The sequence below is a fragment of the Natator depressus genome, chromosome 20, assembly GCF_965152275.1.
Source record: "Natator depressus isolate rNatDep1 chromosome 20, rNatDep2.hap1, whole genome shotgun sequence".
NCBI lineage: Eukaryota > Metazoa > Chordata > Testudines > Cheloniidae > Natator > Natator depressus.
Window position 1 is genome coordinate 1,960,678 of NC_134253.1, and position 20,751 is coordinate 1,981,428.

A 20,751-nucleotide genomic window follows, 5' to 3' on the forward strand; every position below is an offset into this window, starting at 1 on the left:
CTTTTGTTGCGTCCCCAGCCAATCAAGGCTTTTTACGACACAGTTCAGTTGGGATATAAAACCCCGAGTCTTTCTGGCTCCCCCCCCCCCCCCGGCCAGCATCACTAGTTACCGGCTCCCACCCAGCCGGCCCCGGAGAACCTCTGCCCCATCAACCCCCCCTCCCCAGGGCAGCCAGCCGCGGCCCGAGTCCCAGGTCCGGAGGCGGGGGGAGGCAGGAGGGGAGCCGTCCGTCCAGCCATGTCGGTGCGCAGGTCCCCGCTCTTCCTGTGCGCCCTGGCGCTGGCCGTGGCGCTGGCCCCGGGGGAGGTGGTGGAGAAAGGGGCCGGCGGCGGGCAGCGCCCCCCGGGGCCCGAGGCGGAGGAGCCGGGCTGTCCCGTCTGCCTGTGGCGGAAGCACAGCAAGGAGATGCGGCTGGAGAGCATCAAGTCGCAGATCCTGAGCAAGCTGCGGCTCAAGGAGGCGCCCAACATCAGCCGGGAGGTGGTGAACCAGCTGCTGCCCAAGGCGCCGCCGCTTCAGCAGCTCCTGGACTTGCACGACTTCCAGGGGGACGCCTTCCCGCAGGACGAGTACCTGGAGGAGGACGAGTACCACGCCACCACCGAGACTGTCATCAGCATGGCCCAGCAGAGTAGGTGGCTTCTTTGTTAACCAGCCGGGGCGGGGGGGAGCGAGAGGCGAACTTCATGGGGGACCCCCCCGCCCCCGCTGGGCCGGAGCCCCCTTCCCCGCAGCCGGGTCCTCGCCGCCCCAGGGGCCCGGCTACTTTGCGCCCTTTCCACGCTGCGGGCAGCGCGAGTTCCAGGGGGAAGCGCCCGGGGGTCCCTGCGCGGGGGGCGGCGTCGCAGGCGGGCTGGGCTCCAGGCTCCTGCCTGCTCCCCTTGACTAGCAGATCGGGGGGAGGGTGCAGCTCCCCTGAGGGGCTATTGGCTCCCACCCCAGGCCGGAGGAACCTGGTGCTGATCCTGGCGCCTGCAAAGTTCAGGGTCCCGCACCCCGCGAGCAGAGGCCGCTCGGGGCGTCCCGCGGGGCTGCGGGTCATTGTCTGCGGCCGAGCTCCGCAAACGCGGCTGCCGCTGGGGCCAGCTGCGAAAGTTTGGTCCGGTTCCGCCATTGGCCCAAAGTGAGCCAGGCCCCGGGAGCGCTGCCCCCCGCAATTCGCCAGGGGCTCCCCTCTGCCCAGCCTGGGCTCCGCAGAGGGGGTTTTCCCTGGCGGGGGTGCGGGCAGCTCGGCGGGGGCCCTGGGCATAGCCCAGCTTTGGCTCCTGAGAAGCAGATTGGGGGCGGGGGTTGCTCCAGTTGGCCAAGGGAGAAAGTTAGTTTGAAAGCATCCTGCAGAGGGCAGGGCGCCTGGCAGGAGAAGTTGGGGTCTCTGCTCCCCAGGATTGCAGGCACCAGCTCTCTCCCTCCTTCTGATGGGGGTTGGGGGCAGGAGCCCAGAGTGGGCAGCTGGAGCCAGGCTCTGAAGGTGGCACTCAGGTCGCCACATCAGAGGCACTTGGCCCCCAGGCAAGGCCGCTCCAAGGTGTCCCAGGCCCAGCGTTGGCTGGCACGCAGGAGATGCCCACCTGGGGCTCATGGGGGGAGACGGGGCAGGTGGTGCTGCCACTGAGCCTCCTCGATGGGGGACTTCTGGCTGATTGGATGGGGGGCCCAGCGGAGCAGGCAGCCCCAAAGCAAGCGACCTGGACAGATCCCGAACCTCGCTTGGGAGGCTCTGATACACACCAGCTGTGCGTAGCCTGCGGCACTGACTCCAACAGGGCTAGCAGGGTCCTGGGCTCACTGGCCCAGCCAGTGAGGTGCTGCCCAGGCAGAAGCAAGGCTCAGCTCACTGCTGGCAGGACATGCAGGCTGGGTGCCAATCCCGGCTCAGAGCAGGGTCGTCTAGGGTTAGCATAGGGGGCTGCAAGCCAGGACTCGTAGGGTCTAATGCTGTTTCTGTCACTGACTTATGGGGTGAGCTTGTGCAAGTCACATTGCTGCCTGACACCTCAGTTTCCCCGTCTGCAGGTCAGGAGTGAGGGGAAGCAGCAGAACTGAGTGGGGGGAGCCCAGGGCTGGGCTAGCAGGGGGCTGCGGGTCAGGAGTGAGGGGCACCAGCCAGGCGGGGTGAATGTGGGGAATACCATCAGCTCTTGACTAAACCGGCGCGTTTATTGCAGTGGAATAGTTCTGAGTCCAGCTGGGGTGAAAGGAGCCAGGCTGAGAGCCATGGAGGCCAAAGGCCTCTGTCCAATGAGCAGGTGGATGTTGGAGAGCGGCTGGGTGATGCCCGTGTGCCTGAGCGAGCCCTGCCCTGGTGCTCTGGCTCCTTGGCCTCCACGCTCAGCTGGGCTGGTGGGTTTTGCAGAGCTGGCCGGGGCCCAGCGCAGATGAATCACCCGGAGAGCAGCCGCTTTCTGAGCTCCCACTGCTCTTGGCACCACCTGGGCCCTTGGCTGCAGCCTCTGCAGAGGCCGGGGTGTGAACAGGCCACAGGATTGAGCTCCCCAGCCTGCAGCTGGGGCCCGCTAGGGCAGGGGCGAGGCTGCTGCTGGCTGGGCTGGCCTTGCCCTGGAGATGCCCAGGGGCTCCAGTGTCACCCAGCCCCTCCCCAGCAGCAGAGACCCACGGCCTGATCCCAGGGGCTGGGCTGCCTCCAGGGCAGGGCAATAAATGGAACCTCCTTCCCTGAGGGGGCTGACGGATGGGTTGTGAGTGCTGTCACCACCAAGCCTGGGACAGGGCAGTGAGCAGAGAGGAGAGAACAGGGGAGTGCAAGCAGGGGGCAGGGAGTGGGGCGAGGAGGGTAGGGTGTGCAAGGAGGGGCCTTCTCAGACATGGAGCTGGTGGAGGGGGTTGCCCTGCGATGGCACAAATGCTGGATCACGTCTCTCAGAAAACAACCTGCCATGGGAAGCAAAGGGGGCTGGAGGATCTAGGCATGCTGAGGGGTTGGGGGAAGCAGGGGTGGTAAGATCTGTGGGGCTGCAGGATTAGTGACCGTGGGAGTTCAGCCCTCAAAAGGTCCATGTGTCCGTCCTCTCTGTGTCCAAACTCCCCGAGTTGCCGATGAGTTGCTGACCTCCCGGGTCTCCGCTCTCCAGGGAATTTCACAGAGCACTAAGTGCCATCCCCAGTGCTCGGGGAACCAGGGGATGGCGTTCAGGCTTTGCCCACAGTGATCCTCCTTGTTAGCTCTGGTATGCGGTGGCTGCAAATCTCTTGGTCGGCCATTCCCCCTCGTCTCCACGCTGCAGCTGCTCCAGAGCCCAGTGAGTACCGGGGGGTGGGAGCCACCCACAGTGCAGTCTATGTGGGGGTCTGGATAATGCAGCATAGTGGGAAGGGGTGCTTGGATACGGGCCACTCTCTTCCAGATGAGACTTACCACCAAGCTCCTGGCCACCTGTGGTCTCTAAACTTCCTCTGGCATGCTGCCTCTGAGATTGAGGGTGCCAAGGCGAAATCCCACCTCAGGAAATTACATTCTCCCTCCAGCTGAGCATATTCTGGGGTTTCCTTCACTCAGACCCACTGAGACTTCACCTCCTGTGTCTAGGTGCATGAGGCAACCCGTTTCCCCCGGCTGGCTCTGTGACTGATGTCTGACTCCATTGTGAGCTGTCTCCATGAGGGCAGTCTCCTTTCCAATCTTACTGCAATAGGCCATTCTGTGTCCTCCGCACCTTCTTTTCCCTCCAGGTGGGATCCAATCTAAGATGGACCTTGTGATTGTGCCACAGCGTAGCCGGATGACATGGCCAAAGCACCGTCACCATCTCTAAGTACTGAGACGTGGGTCTTCTATGTTGGCTACACAATCTCTCCAGTTCATTCCCAAGATTCTTCTTAGACAACACTGGTGGAGTGCACCCAGCGTCCTATTGTGTACTTGGACCCTCAGCCACCTTTTGGAGGCGTACAGTAGTGCTGGGAGAGCAGGAGCATTGTATGATCTCATTTTAGTGTGTAGATGGATCTTCTTCCTCTTCCAGATGTTTGACAAATGGGAGAATGATCCACAGGCTTTGCTGATTCTTGCCTTCGCTGTAGTGAGCTGCTGTTAGCAGATATTGTACTTCCAAGATAGACAAAGTCATCAACTCCTCCATACTCTTCTCCATCAATCACACATCAGCCAGCATGGACAGCATTCTCTGGCTACACGGTCTTGGTTTTCCACATGCTGATACGAAGTCCCACTGGGGCAGCTTCTGCTTTTTTGCTCAGAAAGAATCTTTTCCTTCCATCCAAGCTGGTATCCAGGATGACTATGTCATCTGCAAAATCCGACTCGCAGCTTATCTCCGGCCCAAATGATACCAGTGGCCAGCAGCCATCACTCTTCTCGTCACAGTCTGTGACCGTGCAGAAGAGAAGCCACCTCGCCTCACAGCGGTAACAATCTTTAACCATTCTGTGTCTCCGCTCTGTCCTGATGCAGATTAGCAATCTTTGCTGGGATTTCACAGCGTCTCCCGCTTGGTCTACACTACAGCCTTACGTCTGTATAAGTAAGTCACTCACCCCTGAAAATCCACACCCCTGAGCGACGCAGTCCTGGGGCAGACAGCACTATGCCAGCAGGAGGGCTTCCCCCAGCACAGCTACTATCTCTCGGGGAGGTGGGGTACCTCTGCTGACAGGAGAAGTTATCCTAGCAGCCCAGACCGCGTCTTCACCAAGTGTACCGCTGCGCTGCCACAGTGCTGTATGTGTAGACAAGCCCTCAGGATCTTCCAGAGGGTTTATCGGGGTTTATCATGGAAGTTAAACCCATCTTCTGCTGAGACTCTAAGCCACTCTCAGCATCTCCTCAAGGTGAAAATCTGCTCTGAACACAACTTTCCGGATCAAAATCCAGCCTGCTCTCCACCAGGAGCAGTTTTCATCCTATTCAAAATGACCTTCTCCAGGTACAGACAGGAGGCCCCCCCACTCCAGCTGCCACAAATAAGCTGGTCCCCCGATGACACGTCTTCTCCCATCCATGAGACAGAGCTCCTTATCCCAAACTGTCCTGTACTCCCTGCATGTGGCATTCCCTGCCACCTCCTCTGCAACTCTTTACCGTCCAGCATCGATCTCAGCATCGCCTGGTGCTTTCCCGCTCTTCAATTGGTTTATGGCCTTAGTTACTTCCTCAAAGGTGATTGCTTCTAGTGACATAGGTAAGCCTGCTAGTTCTTCACATCTCTCGGTGTGTGACAGCGGTTCTGGCTGGTCGAGCACAGCCTGGAAAGGTTCCACCCAACGGAATCTCTGTGCTTCCTCTGGGGTTAAAATTGTACCATCTCGGGCCTTCACAATGCCACAAAGGTTCGAGACTTGTGATGCCAGCTGTTTAGGTACTAGAAAAAAGGTTTTAGAATCCCTTCTCTCATGCACCTCCCCAGCTTCTCTCACTTGATTTTCCATCCATTCTCTCGTATCTCTCCTGGCTTTTCACTTCCTTCTCTTTGTCTGCAGGGTCTTGTTGCAGAAGAGCTCTTGTACTGCTGTCCTGCTCTTGTTGAATTATCTCCTTTCATTCTTCCCTCTCTCCAGCAAGACTCCATGTGTCTGGATGGAGCCGTTCTTGTTTCCGAGCTCTCCCCTCCACTTTAACCCTGGCTGCTTATAAACGACCATTGTTCTCCCTCCATCAATGTCTCTAACTCTTCAAATCAGCAGCTAAGTGGCAGATTGAAAAATGCCTTCGCTGCTAGATCTACTAACTTCCTAGTATCATAGAGACCCTCTGTCTTGCGCTGCTTCATCTTTGTTAGTTCTAGGTCGATTGTCCCAATAACAAGATGGTGGACACTTCCAACATCAGCTCTTGTGTGCACCCTGCAGACCCCCAATGACCCCTTGCACTGATCTGTTGTGCTGGGTTACTGGGAGTGAGTCCCACCCCAAAGGGGGCTACATTGCAGGCAGAATAGTTATTGTGTCACTCCTGGGACTATCTCTGCAGTGTGTATTGTCACGGCAAACAGGTGAAGCTCATAGAGAACTGCCCTGAATTCCCTGACACTAAACCGATGGCAAACACATTCCGCTTTATCCCACTCCGCGTGACAGCAGGTGCAACAGACACCGACTCACTGGGAGCCAAACCCGCCAAACTGAACGGATGCTGCAGCTAGGGCTTTCCGGATCGCTGCCGTGTCCTGGCTTAGTTATATAATACGAGGGCCATCTCTCAATTAATTGTCTAATTGTCACAGCTAGCTATCTCCAGACAGCCCCTCCATCCATCCATCCATCCATCCATCCCCCCAGATATACATGCAGCTACCACAACTTCCTCTCTCCATTCATCCCCAGACAGCCCCCTCCTCTCCCTCTAAGACACACACACCGCACCTTATTCCCATTCTAATCAGGGTTTTGCTCCCTTCGAGCACCCCCAGCCACAGCGTTGCTCCCAGACATACCGTCCCTGCATCCTGCTTTCTCCTGGCCTGGGACAGGCCCTGGCAGCCAGTCCTCGTGCCCCTGGCTCTGCATGGTGATGCCCTTGGGTACCTGGGCGGCCTTTTGTACCTCGCTGGATGTGATCAGCTGGGACACTTACCAGCAGTCCTGGGACTCACTGTGCCTGGAACTCTCAGCCCCTGGGCCTGACCTTTCCTGGGGGCCACGTGTGGAGCGGTCTCCATTCTGCTGGGCTGGGTGGGGTCCCGAACCCCTTTGCAAGTCCGGCTCCTTGGGAGCGGGTTGTTGAGGTGCTTGGAGTCAGCTGAGGGAGCAAGTGCCACAGAGCAGAGACAATCAGTCCCGTCCCTCCCTGACAAGCCTTGGTCACACTGCAGAGAGAACTGGAGCTCTGGGTGGGGGCAGCATTCTCGGTAGGAACCTCTCCAGCTCGGGTCCAGCCCTGGGGTGGGGGTGAGGTCAACCCAGGCAAACCAGAAGCAAAGAAACCAACCATGCCAGAAACCAACCATGAGTCTCCCACCTCTCCAGCAAGATGTGTGCAGGGGAATGGTGGAAACGTGCAGCCTGCCTGTCCGGACTGGGCCGGATCCTGGGGCTGGAGCAGCGCCCCTTGGGGGCAGCAAGAGGAGAAAGCACAGCAGGGACTTTTCAGTCATGCCTCCGGGTCCTCAAGTGGCTGCTCACACCTCATTCCCTAGTGGTTAGAGAGAGGTGGAGGTGGGAGCCAGGATACCCGGGCTCTGCTTTGCTGCTGACTCACTGTGGGAACTTGGGCAAATCACATCCCAATCCATGCCTCAGTTTTCCCAGCAATGGAAAAGGCGACAGTTCTTGCCATTATTTGCATCCCTGCAGTATCCTGTAACCCATCCGTGGCCCAGGTCCCACTGCACTGGGCATGGCCTAGACAGCCGCTGCCCAAAGAAGCTTACAGTCGAGGCGTTATACTGACCTTGGCCCCAGCTGGGCTAATTAACTAATAGTGAGTCTCCTATTCCCAGTGCTCCCTGGATTCTGCAAACTGCAGGGAGGTGGTCACTGGTGGGGCTCTAACCTCTAGACACCACTGCCCTCCCAGAGCCAGGGAGAGAGCCCAGGAGTCCTGGCTCCCAGGCCCCCTGCTCTAACCCACTAGACTCCACTCCCCTCCCAGAGCTGGGGATAGAACCCAGGAGTCCTGGCTCCCACCCCCCCGCTCTAACTCACTAGGAAACACTGCCTGTCTTTATGCTCTCCCAGAGGGGTCCTACTGGATTCTGGTGCCTTCTCCCGGGGCTGATCCAGAGTCTGGGGTCCTTGACTTGTTCCATCCTGCGCCCAGCATGCCCAGGATGCAATACACAGGTGCCCCCTGCAGCCCTGGGATGAGCCCATAGGCCAGTGCAGCGCATGGTGAAGTGCCAGTTACCCAGCCTCAGGGTTGGCTTTGGTGCCGGAGTGTCGGCTGGCAGTGAGGGTGGGCCGGGGCGTCTGGCCAGGCTGGAGGGGTGTGCAAAGGCCGAGCGGAAGGGGGGGTGAGGAATGGTTCCCTCCAGCAGCTCATGGACAAATTTCCTTCTTGAGCATTCATAGACTGGAGCGGCTTTGAAATTTTATTACCCATAAAATTGAGAACATGCCGGGGGCTTTGCGCCTCACCCGTGTGAACGTTTGCTGCTCCCCACCCGTCCCCCCAGTCCCTTCACTTGCCCCCCCCCCAAATAAATACCAGAGCACCCGTCCCACCCCACCTGACTGCTAAGGGGGGAGAGAACCTAACCGCCGTCCACCCTCAAACCCCTCACCCGTTTCAGTGGGGCCGCAAGCCCCATTAGGGCGGGCTGTCACAGGAGGAGAAGGACTGGCTTGTGGGATCCTAGGGCAGGTGACCCCCCCCCAATTCAAGCACCAACCCCCCCATGCGCTGTCTTCCAGCGTTATTATTATGAATTTCGCTCGGCAATTGCGGGTGGGTTTTTATGGTTCCTGAACAGAAGGAAAGGAAGGTTTTATAAGCTGTAAGGCCCATAAACCTCTCAGGTTCTCCTCACCCTCCCCACCCCGCCCCTCAGCACAGCCCCCCCCCCTTTTTTTTTAACTGCACAAGAAACTAGGGAAGGTTAATTGGGTCCTAAAACCATTTATTGGCTACCCGTGACCCTGCTGACCTTTGGGGTGGGGGGAGGGGAAGTTAATGAAGGGAGATTAAGGGGGGGCACAGTGTGAAACCCAACAAATCTCACTCTCAAATCCCACCATTAGGGTGCCATGGAGCCCAGAGCAAATTAAAAAAGCTGAAGGCAGGCTGCAGGTTGGGAGTGAGGGGCACCGGCAGAGCTGGGGAAGGGGGGAGCCCAGGGCTGGGAGCGCAGGGGGCTGCAGGTCGGGAGTGAGGGGCACCGGCAGAGCTGGGGGAGCCCAGGGCTGGGACAGCAGGGGCCGCAGGTCGGGAGTGAGGGGCACTGGCAGAGCTGGGGGAGCCCAGGGCTGGGACAGCAGAGGCTGCAGGTTGGGAGTGAGGGGCACCGGCAGAGCTGGGGGGAGCCCAGGGCTGGGACAGCAGGGGCCGCAGGTCGGGAGTGAGGGGCACTGGCAGAGCTGGGGGAGCCCAGGGCTGGGACAGCAGAGGCTGCAGGTCAGGAGTGAGGGGCACCAGCAGAGCTGGGGGGAGCCCAGGGCTGGGACAGCAGGGGCTGCAGGTCGGGAGTGAGGGGCACCGGCAGAGCTGGGGGAGCCCAGGGCTGGGACCGCAGGGGCCGTGGGTCAGGAGTGAGGGGCATCGGCAGAGCTGGGGGATCCTAGCAATGGAAGAGAGGGAGGCAGAATCTCCTGGAAGAGCAGGATGGATGGATGGAGTGTGAGTCTCTGGGACTGGTGCTTACACAGTGCCTGTGGCTGCTGCTAGACCAGAAAGATGAAGGGCGTCAACTGTATCAGCAGCTCCCCAGCCCTGCCAAGCCCCCCCGCAGGGACGCGCCTCTTGGGGTGAGGGAGTTCTGGCCTGCTGGGGTTTGGCACCTCCAGGCCAGGACTGGGCCCCTCCCACTCCAGTTCACATAGGCTGCCTGAAGCTTCAGTACCAGCTGCCGGCCCTAGCGACCCGGGCCAGTGGCCAAGGGCTCAGTGCCCTGCGAGCAGGCCCACGCGATCCCTCTGCTGGGGGGGTTGGCACCCAGAGGATTCAGCCTTACAGGCTGCTGGGCTGGAGCCAAGCAGGGCAGCGCCGGGCCTTGAAGGGGGAGCCTTGGCTCCTCATCTGGGAGCCAGGGCTAGTGGGCTCGGATCAGAGCTGCAGGGCTGGGAACCCCCAAATAGGCAGGCTGGGGGGCAGGCAGCGTCAGCCAAAGGCTCCTGAGCCACCTGGTGCCGTTGGGCCATGAAGCTGCAGTGCCCAGGCCCAGTTCAGCCTAGAGCCACAGGTGAGCCTTGAGCGAAGCACAGAGCCCCATGCCAGCCCTGGCCTGGAGGAGTCAGAGCTGGGAACAAATAGCCCCTCACCCGCGCACACTCCACCCGTCCTCAGCTGCAGCCGGTGTCCCGGGAAGCTTTCTGCCCCCGGTTGCCAGGGTGACAGGAATAGCATCTTGGCACCGAGGGCGGCCAGCGTGCCAAGAGCAGCCTTAGGGGGCGCGGTGCCTTCCTCGGCAGCCGCTGCACATGGTGGGCAGCATGGTGGGGAGCAGGGGTGGGAGTCGCCCTGGAGGGAGATCCCTGCCCCACACCCCAGGGGCTGATGATGCAGGAGTCCTGAAAAGGGTTAGTGGGGAGGCAGCTCAGGCACAAACCTGCCTCTGAAGGCCAGGACTCGTCTGCCTCAGGCCACAAGTGACACGAGCTTCATGGTCTCACCAAGGGCTGCGGGTCGGGAGTGAGAGGCACCGGCAGAGCTGGGGAAGGGGGGAGCCCAGGACTGGGAGCGCAGGGGGCTGCGGGTCGGGAGTGAGGGGCACCGGCAGAGCTGGGGAAGGGGGGAGCCCAGGGCTGGGAGCGCAGGGGGCTGCGGGTTGGGAGTGAGGGGCACCGGCAGAGCTAGGGAAGGGGGGAGCCCAGGACTGGGAGCGCAGGGGGCTGCGGGTTGGGAGTGAGGGGCACTGGCAGAGCTGGGGAAGGGGGGAGCCCAGGGCTGGGAGCACAGGGGGCTGCGGGTCGGGAGGGGCACTGGCAGAGCTAAACTTGCCTACATCTGCCATGCTTGGCCTGGCTCCCTCCTCTCCCAGATTGTCACCTCTCTGCCCACCCGCACCCCCACCTTTGCTCTGTGTCGGTCCCTGGTGCAGGGCTTGGGGGCTGCCCACTGCCTGAGGGCCCCTGAGAGCTGTGGGTTGGTGGGGCCTGGCACAGCTCTGGGTACCGGTGTCCCACAATGATCACTGCAGCCACCGCTCGCCAGGCCCCGGGGGGCGCTGCAGAGTCCTAGGGCTCAGTGGGCTGCAGAGGCTGGGCTCAGCCCCTGCCCGGGCCAGGGATGAGCACAGTGCCCGTCCGTCCTGCCTTTCCCCTCCTACTGTACTGCCCCTCAGGCTCGGAGACCTGCACCTGGACCTGGCATAGGGCCACACACCTGGCACCCCTGCCTGAGCCCAACACCCAGCAGGGCCCTTCTTGGGTTGGGGGGGGCAAGAGGAAGACCCCCCCCCCCATCTGCTGCAGTGCCCTGAGGATCCCCTTTGTCTCCCTCCCACCCTCCAGCCCCTGCATGGTGCCAGCCCCATCGTGGCCTCTCCACACTCTTCCTCAGATCAGCCAGAGGGAGGCGCTGCAGAGCGTAACTGGCCATGGCTCTGCCCCCAGCAAGGCCAGGGGACTGGAAGGCAGAGAGCCGTGCTGTGGCTTTAAGAGCTGACAGGGAGGGGAAGGGGAAGGGGGCAGAGAGAGGAAAGTACTTTTATGGGCTGCTCCCAGGAGAGTGGGTTTAATAGGGGGCTTGTGCTCAGCAAATTGCTGGGAGGGGTTTGTTAGCAAAGCACCGCAAGGCCCCCCGGCCCCTGTCACTTTGGTTTATGGGAGCCCCTTGTGGGCGCGGGGGGCGGTGCGGGTGACATTCCTGGCCCCCGGTTGGTGTCATGACCCCTATCTGTTAGCGGAGGCCTCGGTTCACAGCAAATGGCCCAGCGCTGCAGCTGGGTGCTATTAAACCTGACCGGTGCGTGCGTGGGGGGGGCACCGGGCGAGGACGGGGGAGAAATTCCCGCTAAATTCAACCCAGATGTTTCCCCAAAAGGGAGGGTCAGAGCCAGCAGCGCTTTCGGGGGATGGGTGTGCACAGGGTGTTGCATGTGTGCCAGGAGAAAAAGTTGGGGGGCATCACCCCATCCTACCTAGCTCCCCCCATTCCCATCCCCCATCCAGCTCCCCCTATTCCTGCCCAGCAGCCAGCTCCCAACCCCCCTCTGACAGCGCCCACGGCACCTGGCCTTGCTCTGACAGCGTCCACGGCAGGGGGCTCCCAACCCCCCTCTGACAGCGCCCACAGCACCTGGCCCCGCTCTGACAGCCCCCACGGCAGGGGGCTCCCAACCCCCCTCTGACAGCGCCCACGGCACCTGGCCTCGCTCTGACAGCGTCCACGGCAGGGGGCTCCCAACCCCCCTCTGACAGCGCCCACAGCACCTGGCCTCGCTCTGACAGCCCCCATGGCAGGGAGCTCCCAACCCCCCTCTGACAGCACCCACGGCACCTGGCCCCCCTCTGACAGCGCCCATGGCAGGGGGCTCCCAACCCCCCTCTGACAGCGCCCACGGCACCTGGCCTCGCTCTGACAGCGTCCACGGCAGGGGGCTCCCAACCCCCCTCTGACAGTGCCCACGGCACCTGGCCCCAGCGTCCATGGCAGGGGGCTCCGAACCCCCCTCTGACAGCGCCCACGGCACCTGGCCCCACTCTGACAGCATCCATGGCAGGGGGCTCCCAACCCCCCTCTGACAGCGTCCACGGCACCTGGCCCCACTCTGACAGCGTCCATGGCAGGGGGCTCCCAACCCCCCTCTGACAGCGCCCACGGCACCTGGCCCCCCTCTGACAGCCCCCACGGCAGGGGGCTCCCAACCCCCCTCTGACAGCGTCCACAGCAGGGGAATCCCGGACCCCTCTGACAGTGCCCACGGCAGGGGGCTCCCGGCCCAGCTCTGACAGCGCCCATGGCACAGGGCTCCCGGCCCCCCTCTGACAGTGCCCACGGCAGGGGAATCCCGGCCCCACCCTCACAGCATCCACGGCAGGGGGTTCCCGGCCCCCCTCTGACAGTGCCCACAGCAGGCTGGTGTTGGCGATTCAGCTAGGGCCATGCTGCCCTCTGCAGCTCTCTTCCCCCCTCTGAGCCAACAAAGCAGGGCGCTGCTCAGCAGAAGTCACCTCACAGCCCCATGTCACAGAAGGGGCACAGAGGCGAGGCATGACTGCCCTAAGGTCACATGACAAGTCAGCATCAGAACTAGGAGTAGAACTAGGAGTAGAACCCAGGAGTCCGGGCTCCCGGTCCCCCCACCCATCGCCCTTTTCTCTGGGCTCTGGATGAGCACAGTCATCATTATATTTCCCAGCTCCAAGGGGAAAGACGAGGTTCTGTTAGAAATGGCTTGGCAGTCCTGGGCCTGCATGTGACCCTGGAGCAGAGCCAGGCCTGGGGCTCGGGAGTTTTTTGGTGCCCTCCTAACCCCCAAGAATGTCCTGAGTGCCCCAGCTGAGGGCTGCCAAGGAGAGAACAAACAGAGCCAGCGAGCAGATGGGATTCTTTGCACAGGGCTCTTGCAGGGAGGCACAGAGCTGGTCTCCTTGGGAGAACCTGGCCGTCCCCCTGAGCGGTGCGCAATCAGGGGCAGGACCTGGGTTTTACACCTCATGCAGCACCGCATCGGGCCCTCAATTCCTCCTGCCGCAGAGGGCAGCATGTCCCTAGTTTGGGGGGCTCCCATCCCAGCGCAGACCCAGCCTCGACACTGCTCAAGCTGGCAGGGCAGAAGCTCCCACACAGTCCTGGGGACGCAAAGCCTCCATGGCACGGGGAGGGGCCTGCTTTTCCCCCGGGCTCATTGTTCTGCTCTGCTTGCAGCTAAGTGCTGCAGAATTGCCGAGTTCCTGGGATTCGGAGGCCCAGACGTGTGTTTGCTGCTCCCCACTCTGTCTGCTGTGCCAGTTCGGCTTGGATAAATGTTTCCCTTGGCAGATGCCAGCCTGTTCCTGGCAGCATTCCCCATCCCCCCTTCCCTGCCAATCTCCAGGGAAGGTGCACACTTGCCCTTGGACACAAACAAGTTATGGGAGACGTGGTGAGTGCAGCCACCCTGGCTCCCAGCTTTGGGGCAGGGCTGAGTTCAGGGAGTTCACCCAGAGCCAGACATCCTGTCCAGGAGCCTTGCTGGTTCACGTCACCAGTGGTATGAGTTTCTTAGGACTCAGCACCCTGCTAGTCCCATTGTAAGTGGGCAAACGGCACCCATACAAAGGAGGCAGCATGCTCCCCTGCTGGCACCCCCATTGTCCTTACACAAAGACGACTTGACTGGACCAAATATACCCCTCTCCCGCTCCCAGCTCCCATGGCCTGCCCCCTGGCCCTTTCGGGGTCACCCAGGCAGTAGAAACCTGAAAATCAATATAGGTTTGAAACACACCACCACACCACCATTCCTGCAGATGCTGCAGAGGGGGAGGAGAGCTCAGCAGGGGGTGCTCTCCCCTGGCAATCAGAGCTGACCCCGATGCCCCAGTGTGGCGCTAGGGGGCACTGTTCTGCAGGCAGCAAGGGGGGGTCAGCAGGGGGCGCTCTCCCCTGGCAGGCAGGGCTGACCCTGATGCCCCAGCACAGCACTAGGGGGCACTGTGCCGCTGGTGGTGATATCTGGCAAGTGAGGCTCCAGGGAGAGGCCATGGTCTTTACAGAGTCCCTAACCGTTTTCACAGGGCTCAGGGTGTTAATCTTGGCCCTGGCACTTTCATCCTGCTGCCCCTCTAATTTTTCCTGGAGTTGCCGCTGGATGCAGGCTCTTCCCTCACCATCCTAACTCCTTGTGTAGCTTTGCTGGAGCTGTTACACAGCTGGCATGTTCCACCCCAGAGGTGGCAGCATTGCAGGGCCAGGTGGGATGATCCAGGCCTTCTCAGGTGGAGGAAGCTAGATCAGGGCAGGGGATTATTAGATTTTGGTGGAGGTGTTCTGGTAACAAAGGGGAGGGACTGCAAAATATGAGCCTCAACACAAAGCTGGGGATAGAAACACAGAGTCCTGGGATCCCCAAATCGCCCCCCAAATTCACCCTGGATTGCTGCTTCCCGTCTGCTTTGAACAAGCCACATTCTGCCCCCCATGCTATTGATCAGTGCCCAGCTTCACCCAGGCCTGGATTCACCCTAAACTTTGCCCACGTTTGAGGCCTCAGCCCCATAGTGCCGGGCTCCTGGGTTCCACACCCCTGAGGACTCAGTGCTTAGTGTTAGAAACTGGAATCCAGGGATGACCCAGTGAGTCCTTGGTTTGGGGGTTTGTCCAGTTCTGTGGGGGACTTGCTCCCTTTGGGGTGCAGCTGAACTCCCCGAGATCAGACACGCAGGAAATGCTGGCTCCGGTTGCTCCTGACAGAGAGGCCGTCAGTTCCCTGGCTGTGCATTGTGAGGGTTGAGGGGGGCTCAGGATTCCTGCTCCCCCCGAGCAGGGTTTGCTCAGGGGCTGCTTTTCTGACTTAGGTGGAAAGCGGATCAGTGACAGGCAGCTTGGAAGCAATGCACCATGGGCTGGTCCTGGCAAGGTTCCACCCTCCCGGCTCGGCACGTGTGCCTCAATCCTGACCCAGAGCTCCGCCCTGCTATGTCAGTCTGGGGATCCATCCCCCGCTACCCACAGCTCTTCAGTGCCTTGGCAACTCCCCCCGCCGCACACTATTCCAGCATTGGAGCCCCCCGGCTCAGCCACTGCCCCTCAGTCCCGACCTGCAGCACCACGTTGATCCCTGCCCATGTAATATCCGCAGGGGGGTCACTAACACCTCACGGCATTGGGCTCAGAGGCCAGATGCAAGCCCTTAGTGCAGATACAGGGAAAATGACCTAATGACCTATTACCCGGCCTTCACCTCCCAGCGCTCTAGGAGGAGTTCCCAGTCAGCCCTTCGCTGGTGAGGCCCTGGCTGTGGCTCCTGGGGGCCGGGTAGTGGGTGTCCAGAGCCGGGAGGCAGCTCCACTCATGTGTGCTCCCCCCCGCAGCGGACCCGGTGGTGCAGATAGAGGGGAACCCCCACTGCTGCTACTTCAGCTTCAGCCCCAAGATCATGTTCACCAAGGTGGTGAAGGCCCAGCTGTGGGTGCACCTGCGGCCCGTGCAGCACACCTCCACCGCCTACTTGCAGATCCTGCGCCTCAAGCCCGTCACCGAGCAGGGCAGCCGCCACATCCGCATCCGCTCCCTCAAGATCGACCTCCACTCCCGCCTCGGCCACTGGCAGAGTATCGACTTCAAGCACGTGCTGCAGAACTGGTTCAAGCAGCCGCAGAACAACTGGGGCATCGAGATCAACGCCTTCGACCCCAACGGCAATGACCTGGCCGTCACCTCCCTCGGCCCCGGAGCAGAAGGGCTGGTAGGTGAACACGCAGGGGTGGGGACCAGCCCGGCCCCTTACAGGGCTCTGCTGGCCTTGGCAGGGGTGACTGGGAGCTCTCCACTGAGTCAGTGCTGAGCCCAATGTCCCAGTGCAAGGCGGGGGGCTCAGAAGGGGGCGCCGCTCCGCAGGGAGCGGGGCGGGGGGCTCTGAAGGGGGCGCCGCGCCGGAGGGAGCGGGGCGGGGGGGTCTGAAGGGGGCGCTCTCCTTTCAAAGTCAGTGCTGACCACAGTGCACCCCACCCTTGGGCTCTCCTCAGCACAGATCGTAACACAGCACAAAATTCTGCTCCATTTTCATATAATGGGTGAACTCTGCTTAGGAGAGACCCAGAATACTGGCACCAGGATGGCAATGGGGACTGCAGGTTGGGAGTGAGGGGCACTGGTAGAGCTGGGTGGGGGGAGCCCAGGGATGGGATAGCAGGGGGCTGCGGGTCGGGAGTGAGGGGCACTGGCAGAGCTGGGGGGCCCAGGGCTGGGATAGCAGGGGCTCTGGGTCCGGTTTAGTACTGTGTACCCCAGAATGGCTGAAGCCCAATGGCTCAAGGAAGGCACAGACCCGTTACCCTCTGGGTTCATCATGCTCTCCCCATGAAGGGGGATTTCTGCCGGAGCCCCGGGAAGCCAGGCTGATGCGGAGGGTGTGGCCTAGCCCCTTCTGATTCCCAGCCACCCCAGAGCCTCTTTCCTCGCCATCAAGCTCCCCAGCAGCAGGCCTGGAATGGAGGCCACTGTGCTGCAGGCCCATGGGTGGCTGCTGATGGGGACGCTTCTTCCCGTCAGTTTCACCTGCCAGCCTCAGCCTCTGCCTGTTCCTGGGCAGAAGGGAGAAGGGTTGTCTCCTTCTGCCCAGGCCCACGGCTGCCTTCCCGCGGGAGCTGCATCGTGTCACCTCTCAGACGATCTGTCTGTGCACCCAGTGAGGAGATGGCTGGCTCCTGCCCGAGCCCGTCCTGTCTCTGAGTCCCTGGGCCAGCAGTAGCTGATTCCTAGTCTTCTAGCTGTCCTCCTGACAGGATTTATGGCTCCCCGGGTTCAAATCATGCTGGAGCCCAGTGCAGGGCCAGGCTGAACACTGGGGAGGAGGGAGGGACCCACTCAGCCTAGTGACACAGAGCTCAGCCCAGACCATGGCCTGCATTGCCTGGCACCCAACTACAGGGTGGACCTCTCCCCACACTTCATCGGGGCCGGCAGAGGGCAGATGAGGCTGGATTAGTAGACGAAATCAAGGGATTGGCTAGAGATGGATGGCTGGGTGGACAGGTAGCTAGGGAAGGATGATGGATACAGAAGAGTGGCTAGGTGGATGGAGGCTAAGGCTGGGGTGGACAGGGATGGCTGGGTGGACAGGTAGCTAGGGAAGGATGATGGATACAGAAGAGTGGCTAGGTGGATGGAGGCTAGGGCTGGGGTGGACAGGGATGGCTGGGTGGACAGGTAGCTAGGGAAGGATGATGGATACAGAAGGGTGGCTAGGTGGACGGAGGCTCGGGCTGGGGTGGACAGGTAGCTAGGGAAGGATGATGGATACAGAAGGGTGGCCAGGTGGAAGGAGGCTCGGGCTGGGGTGGACAGGGATGGCTGGGTGGACAGGTAGCTAGGGAACGATGATGGATACAGAAGGGTGGCCAGGTGGACGGAGGCTCGGGCTGGGGTGGACAGGGATGGCTGGGTGGACAGGTAGCTAGGGAAGGATGATGGATACAGAAGGGTGGCCAGGTGGAAGGAGGCTCGGGCTGGGGTGGACAGGGATGGCTGGGTGGACAGGTAGCTAGGGAAGGATGATGGATACAGAAGGGTGGCCAGGTGGAAGGAGGCTCGGGCTGGGGTGGACAGGGATGGCTGGGTGGACAGGTAGCTAGGGAAGGATGATGGATACAGAAGGGTGGCCAGGTGGAAGGAGGCTCGGGCTGGGGTGGACAGGGATGGCTGGGTGGACAGGTAGCTGGGGAAGGATGGGTAGGCAGAGGGATGGGAGCTTATGGCTGGTTGGTTAGGGGAGCTGGTCAGATGGCTCCCTGCAGCATGCCCCCCTCCCCAAAGGCTGGCCCTAGCTGCCCTGGGGACGAGGCTCAGCTGTCTGCTCTCCCCCCAGCACCCCTTCATGGAGCTCCGCGTCCTGGAGAACAACAAGCGCTCGCGGCGCAACCTGGGGCTGGACTGCGACGAGCACTCCGCCGAGTCCCGGTGCTGCCGGTACCCGCTGACTGTCGACTTCGAGGCCTTCGGCTGGGACTGGATTATTGCCCCCAAGCGGTACAAAGCCAACTACTGCTCGGGCCAGTGCGAGTACATGTTCATGCAGAAGTACCCGCACACCCACCTGGTGCAACAGGCCAACCCCCGGGGCTCGGCCGGGCCCTGCTGCACCCCTACCAAGATGTCCCCCATCAACATGCTTTACTTCAATGACAAACAGCAGATTATCTACGGCAAGATCCCGGGCATGGTGGTCGACAGATGCGGCTGCTCTTAAAACCCAGCTGGTACTCCCCCAGCCCCGCTCCCGTGCTCCCGGCCAACCAGCAAGAGTCATCGTTGCTTCCCCCCTTTTTTTTATAGATATAAAAAGAACAAACATTAAAATTCTTTTGTGAATGTCGGGGGAGGGGGGGAGAGACCGAACACCCCCAAGAAAAACGAACAGAACCCAAACTCTCCCGCGCTTCGCCATGCACTGTGCAATAAGCAAACGTCCCTACCTGGGGAGGGCCAGCTGGGTACCGCTTTTCTCCCAAGGCAAGTCTGCAAAGGCATTATCCCCCGCCCCCTCAACCCCACCCTGTCATCGGCATCAGCAACCAGCTGTGGCTCAGTCAGAGAGGTGTCTCTTACCGGGGTTTGGTTCTTGGAGGACTAGCCGATCCCTGGGCGGCCTGGGAGCGAAATGGTTAACGCCGAGACGGCAAGACAGCGACTCTTCAACCGTTTACAAGCCGTGGAAGCTTTCTATGTGTTTAAGTTAAAAACAGAAAATCAAAACACTTGCCTGGAGCTGGAGCTCACAGAAACACACAGGATATTTTGTACGGCGCGAGAGACAAACTGAAGAACAAAGCGGCCTGGTAAAAAGGAAAGATACCCTGGATCACTGGCCTTTTCTTTCCAGCAGTTTTGTTTCGGGGGGGGGGGGGGAAACGGGAGGGGGAATTTCAGCTGCCTGCCCTTTGAGAGAGAGAATTCCCCTGGCAGGTCTCCAAAGAAAGGATCGCTTGGCTCCCCGGACCCAGCCAGCGTGTGCTGCGGAGAGCTAGGAGGGGCCGGGCTGGGGGCTGCATTGCTGATGTTGGAAAGTCTGATCCTGCTGGCCCAGCACAGGTTAAACTCCCTGATCTGACCCCACCGCCCTGGCCCAGAGCAGGTGCCGTGAGCCCAGATTATGGTCAGGCTCTCTGATCTCATTGTTCCTTGTCAATCTGCTCCAGAGCAAACTCACCCCAATCCCATCACCCCTCAACACCCCAACCCCCGACACCCACTGTGCATCCCAACCCCCCATTACTCCTGCATACCCCAAGCCCCCCATCCCATCATCCATAATGCACCCCAACCCCCGCATCCCAGCACCCCTTGTGCACCCTGAATGTGCCCATCCTGGCATCCCAGCACACCTTGAACTCCCCACCACCCCACCTCAGCCAAATCTTTCCATCCTGGCACCCCAGCACACCCATCCCACCATCCCCTGCACACCCCAACTCCCTGATCCCATTGTACTGCTAGAGATGAGCTGGTAGGCACGACAGGCTCCAGCTCCTGTCTGGGCCCAGCTTTGATCCTAATATGGAGGGCACGGGGGGGGGGCAGTGTCCCTGGGAGTTTTTGCCTGCGAGAGGACTGCAGGAGCAGGTGACACAGTCCAGCAAGTCCCCTGCAGCCCCACTCCCGCAGGGTGCTTGCGCTAGAATGCTGGCCGCACAGAGGCCCAGCCTGGGAGGAGACGGCTTCCCACGGTAACTTATTTATTTATTAATTATTCTCCTTGTGAGAACTCACAATTTGCCTGGCTACTGCACTAGAAAAACGTGTGGCCTCCCACCTCACCTAGACAGAGCCGTGTGAATGGCTGTGGTTTTTAATGCACTTACATAAACCCTTTTCTTGCTGTCTTCGGAATCACCAAATAACCCCCTGCCCCATGCTAGGTCTGAGATTCCGGCCTAGACCCCTCAGCCCACCTGTAATGGGGCTTCCCAGACTGCCTGGATTAGCTACAGACTGAGACCCCACTAACATAGGCAGAGGAAAGCCAGACGATCTGTCCCAAGCAGGTGCGTGAGGGATGGGAATCCTGGCTCCTGGAGGCTCCATTTGCATTCCCAGCCGGGTGGAGGCCAGACCAGGAGCAGTCTCTCTGACTGTGGAAGAGTCTCTCAAGGGGCAGTTGTGGAAACACCGTTCCCTAGGCTGTGTAGACAAAGCATTAGGAACGGACTGGAGGGAACAATCCGGCCCTAGCCGTATGGGCTGTGGACCAGGTGGGATCCAATTGAGCTGGTTGGATGGACTAGGCAGGATCTCTCAGGGCTTTTCCATCACTGAGCTCTGTGAAGAGAGTCACAGGGATGAACATGGCTCCATGTGCTTCCATGATGAAGCCCAAGGGGTTGTGGCGCATAAGCTCTTATCCCTGCTGTCCCAGCGCTCTGGCAAGAGAGGTCACCGGGCTGCTGCAGCTGGACTGCAATTCCTGCCATTTGCCGGGTTCAGCCCAGGCCCCAGTCTTTGTCGTGGTCTCAGTCCCAAGAAGCCACAGGAGCCAG

The 20,751-nt window shown here is 60.7% G+C and overlaps 2 protein-coding genes across 2 annotated transcripts in view; one reads left to right on the forward strand and one right to left on the reverse strand.

Moving 5' to 3' along the window:
* The window catches only part of LOC141975016 (inositol polyphosphate 1-phosphatase-like), a 36,751-nt gene extending 17,824 nt beyond the window's left edge, over positions 1-18,927 (reverse strand). The window contains exon 1 of the mRNA XM_074935144.1: positions 18,824-18,927. The gene's annotated coding sequence lies outside the window, so the exon portion shown is untranslated. The remainder of the gene's footprint in view (positions 1-18,823) is intronic.
* Positions 121-19,072, forward strand: GDF11 (growth differentiation factor 11). The gene is made up of 3 exons (XM_074935150.1): positions 121-634; positions 15,589-15,962; positions 18,084-19,072. Exons 1-3 carry the CDS (start codon positions 241-243, stop codon positions 18,462-18,464), a joined length of 1,149 nt encoding a protein of 382 aa, XP_074791251.1. The 5' UTR covers positions 121-240; the 3' UTR covers positions 18,465-19,072.
* Positions 19,073-20,751: the final 1,679 nt, after the last annotated feature.

Coding starts and splice junctions, on each gene's coding strand:
- GDF11 (XM_074935150.1), top strand. CDS start 241: ATGTCGGTGCGCAGGTCCCCGCTCTTCCTGTGCGCCCTGGCGCTGGCC. Junction 635..15,588: donor CATCAGCATGGCCCAGCAGA/GTAGGTGGCTTC, acceptor TCCCCCCCGCAG/CGGACCCGGTGGTGCAGATA. Junction 15,963..18,083: donor GCCCCGGAGCAGAAGGGCTG/GTAGGTGAACAC, acceptor CTCTCCCCCCAG/CACCCCTTCATGGAGCTCCG.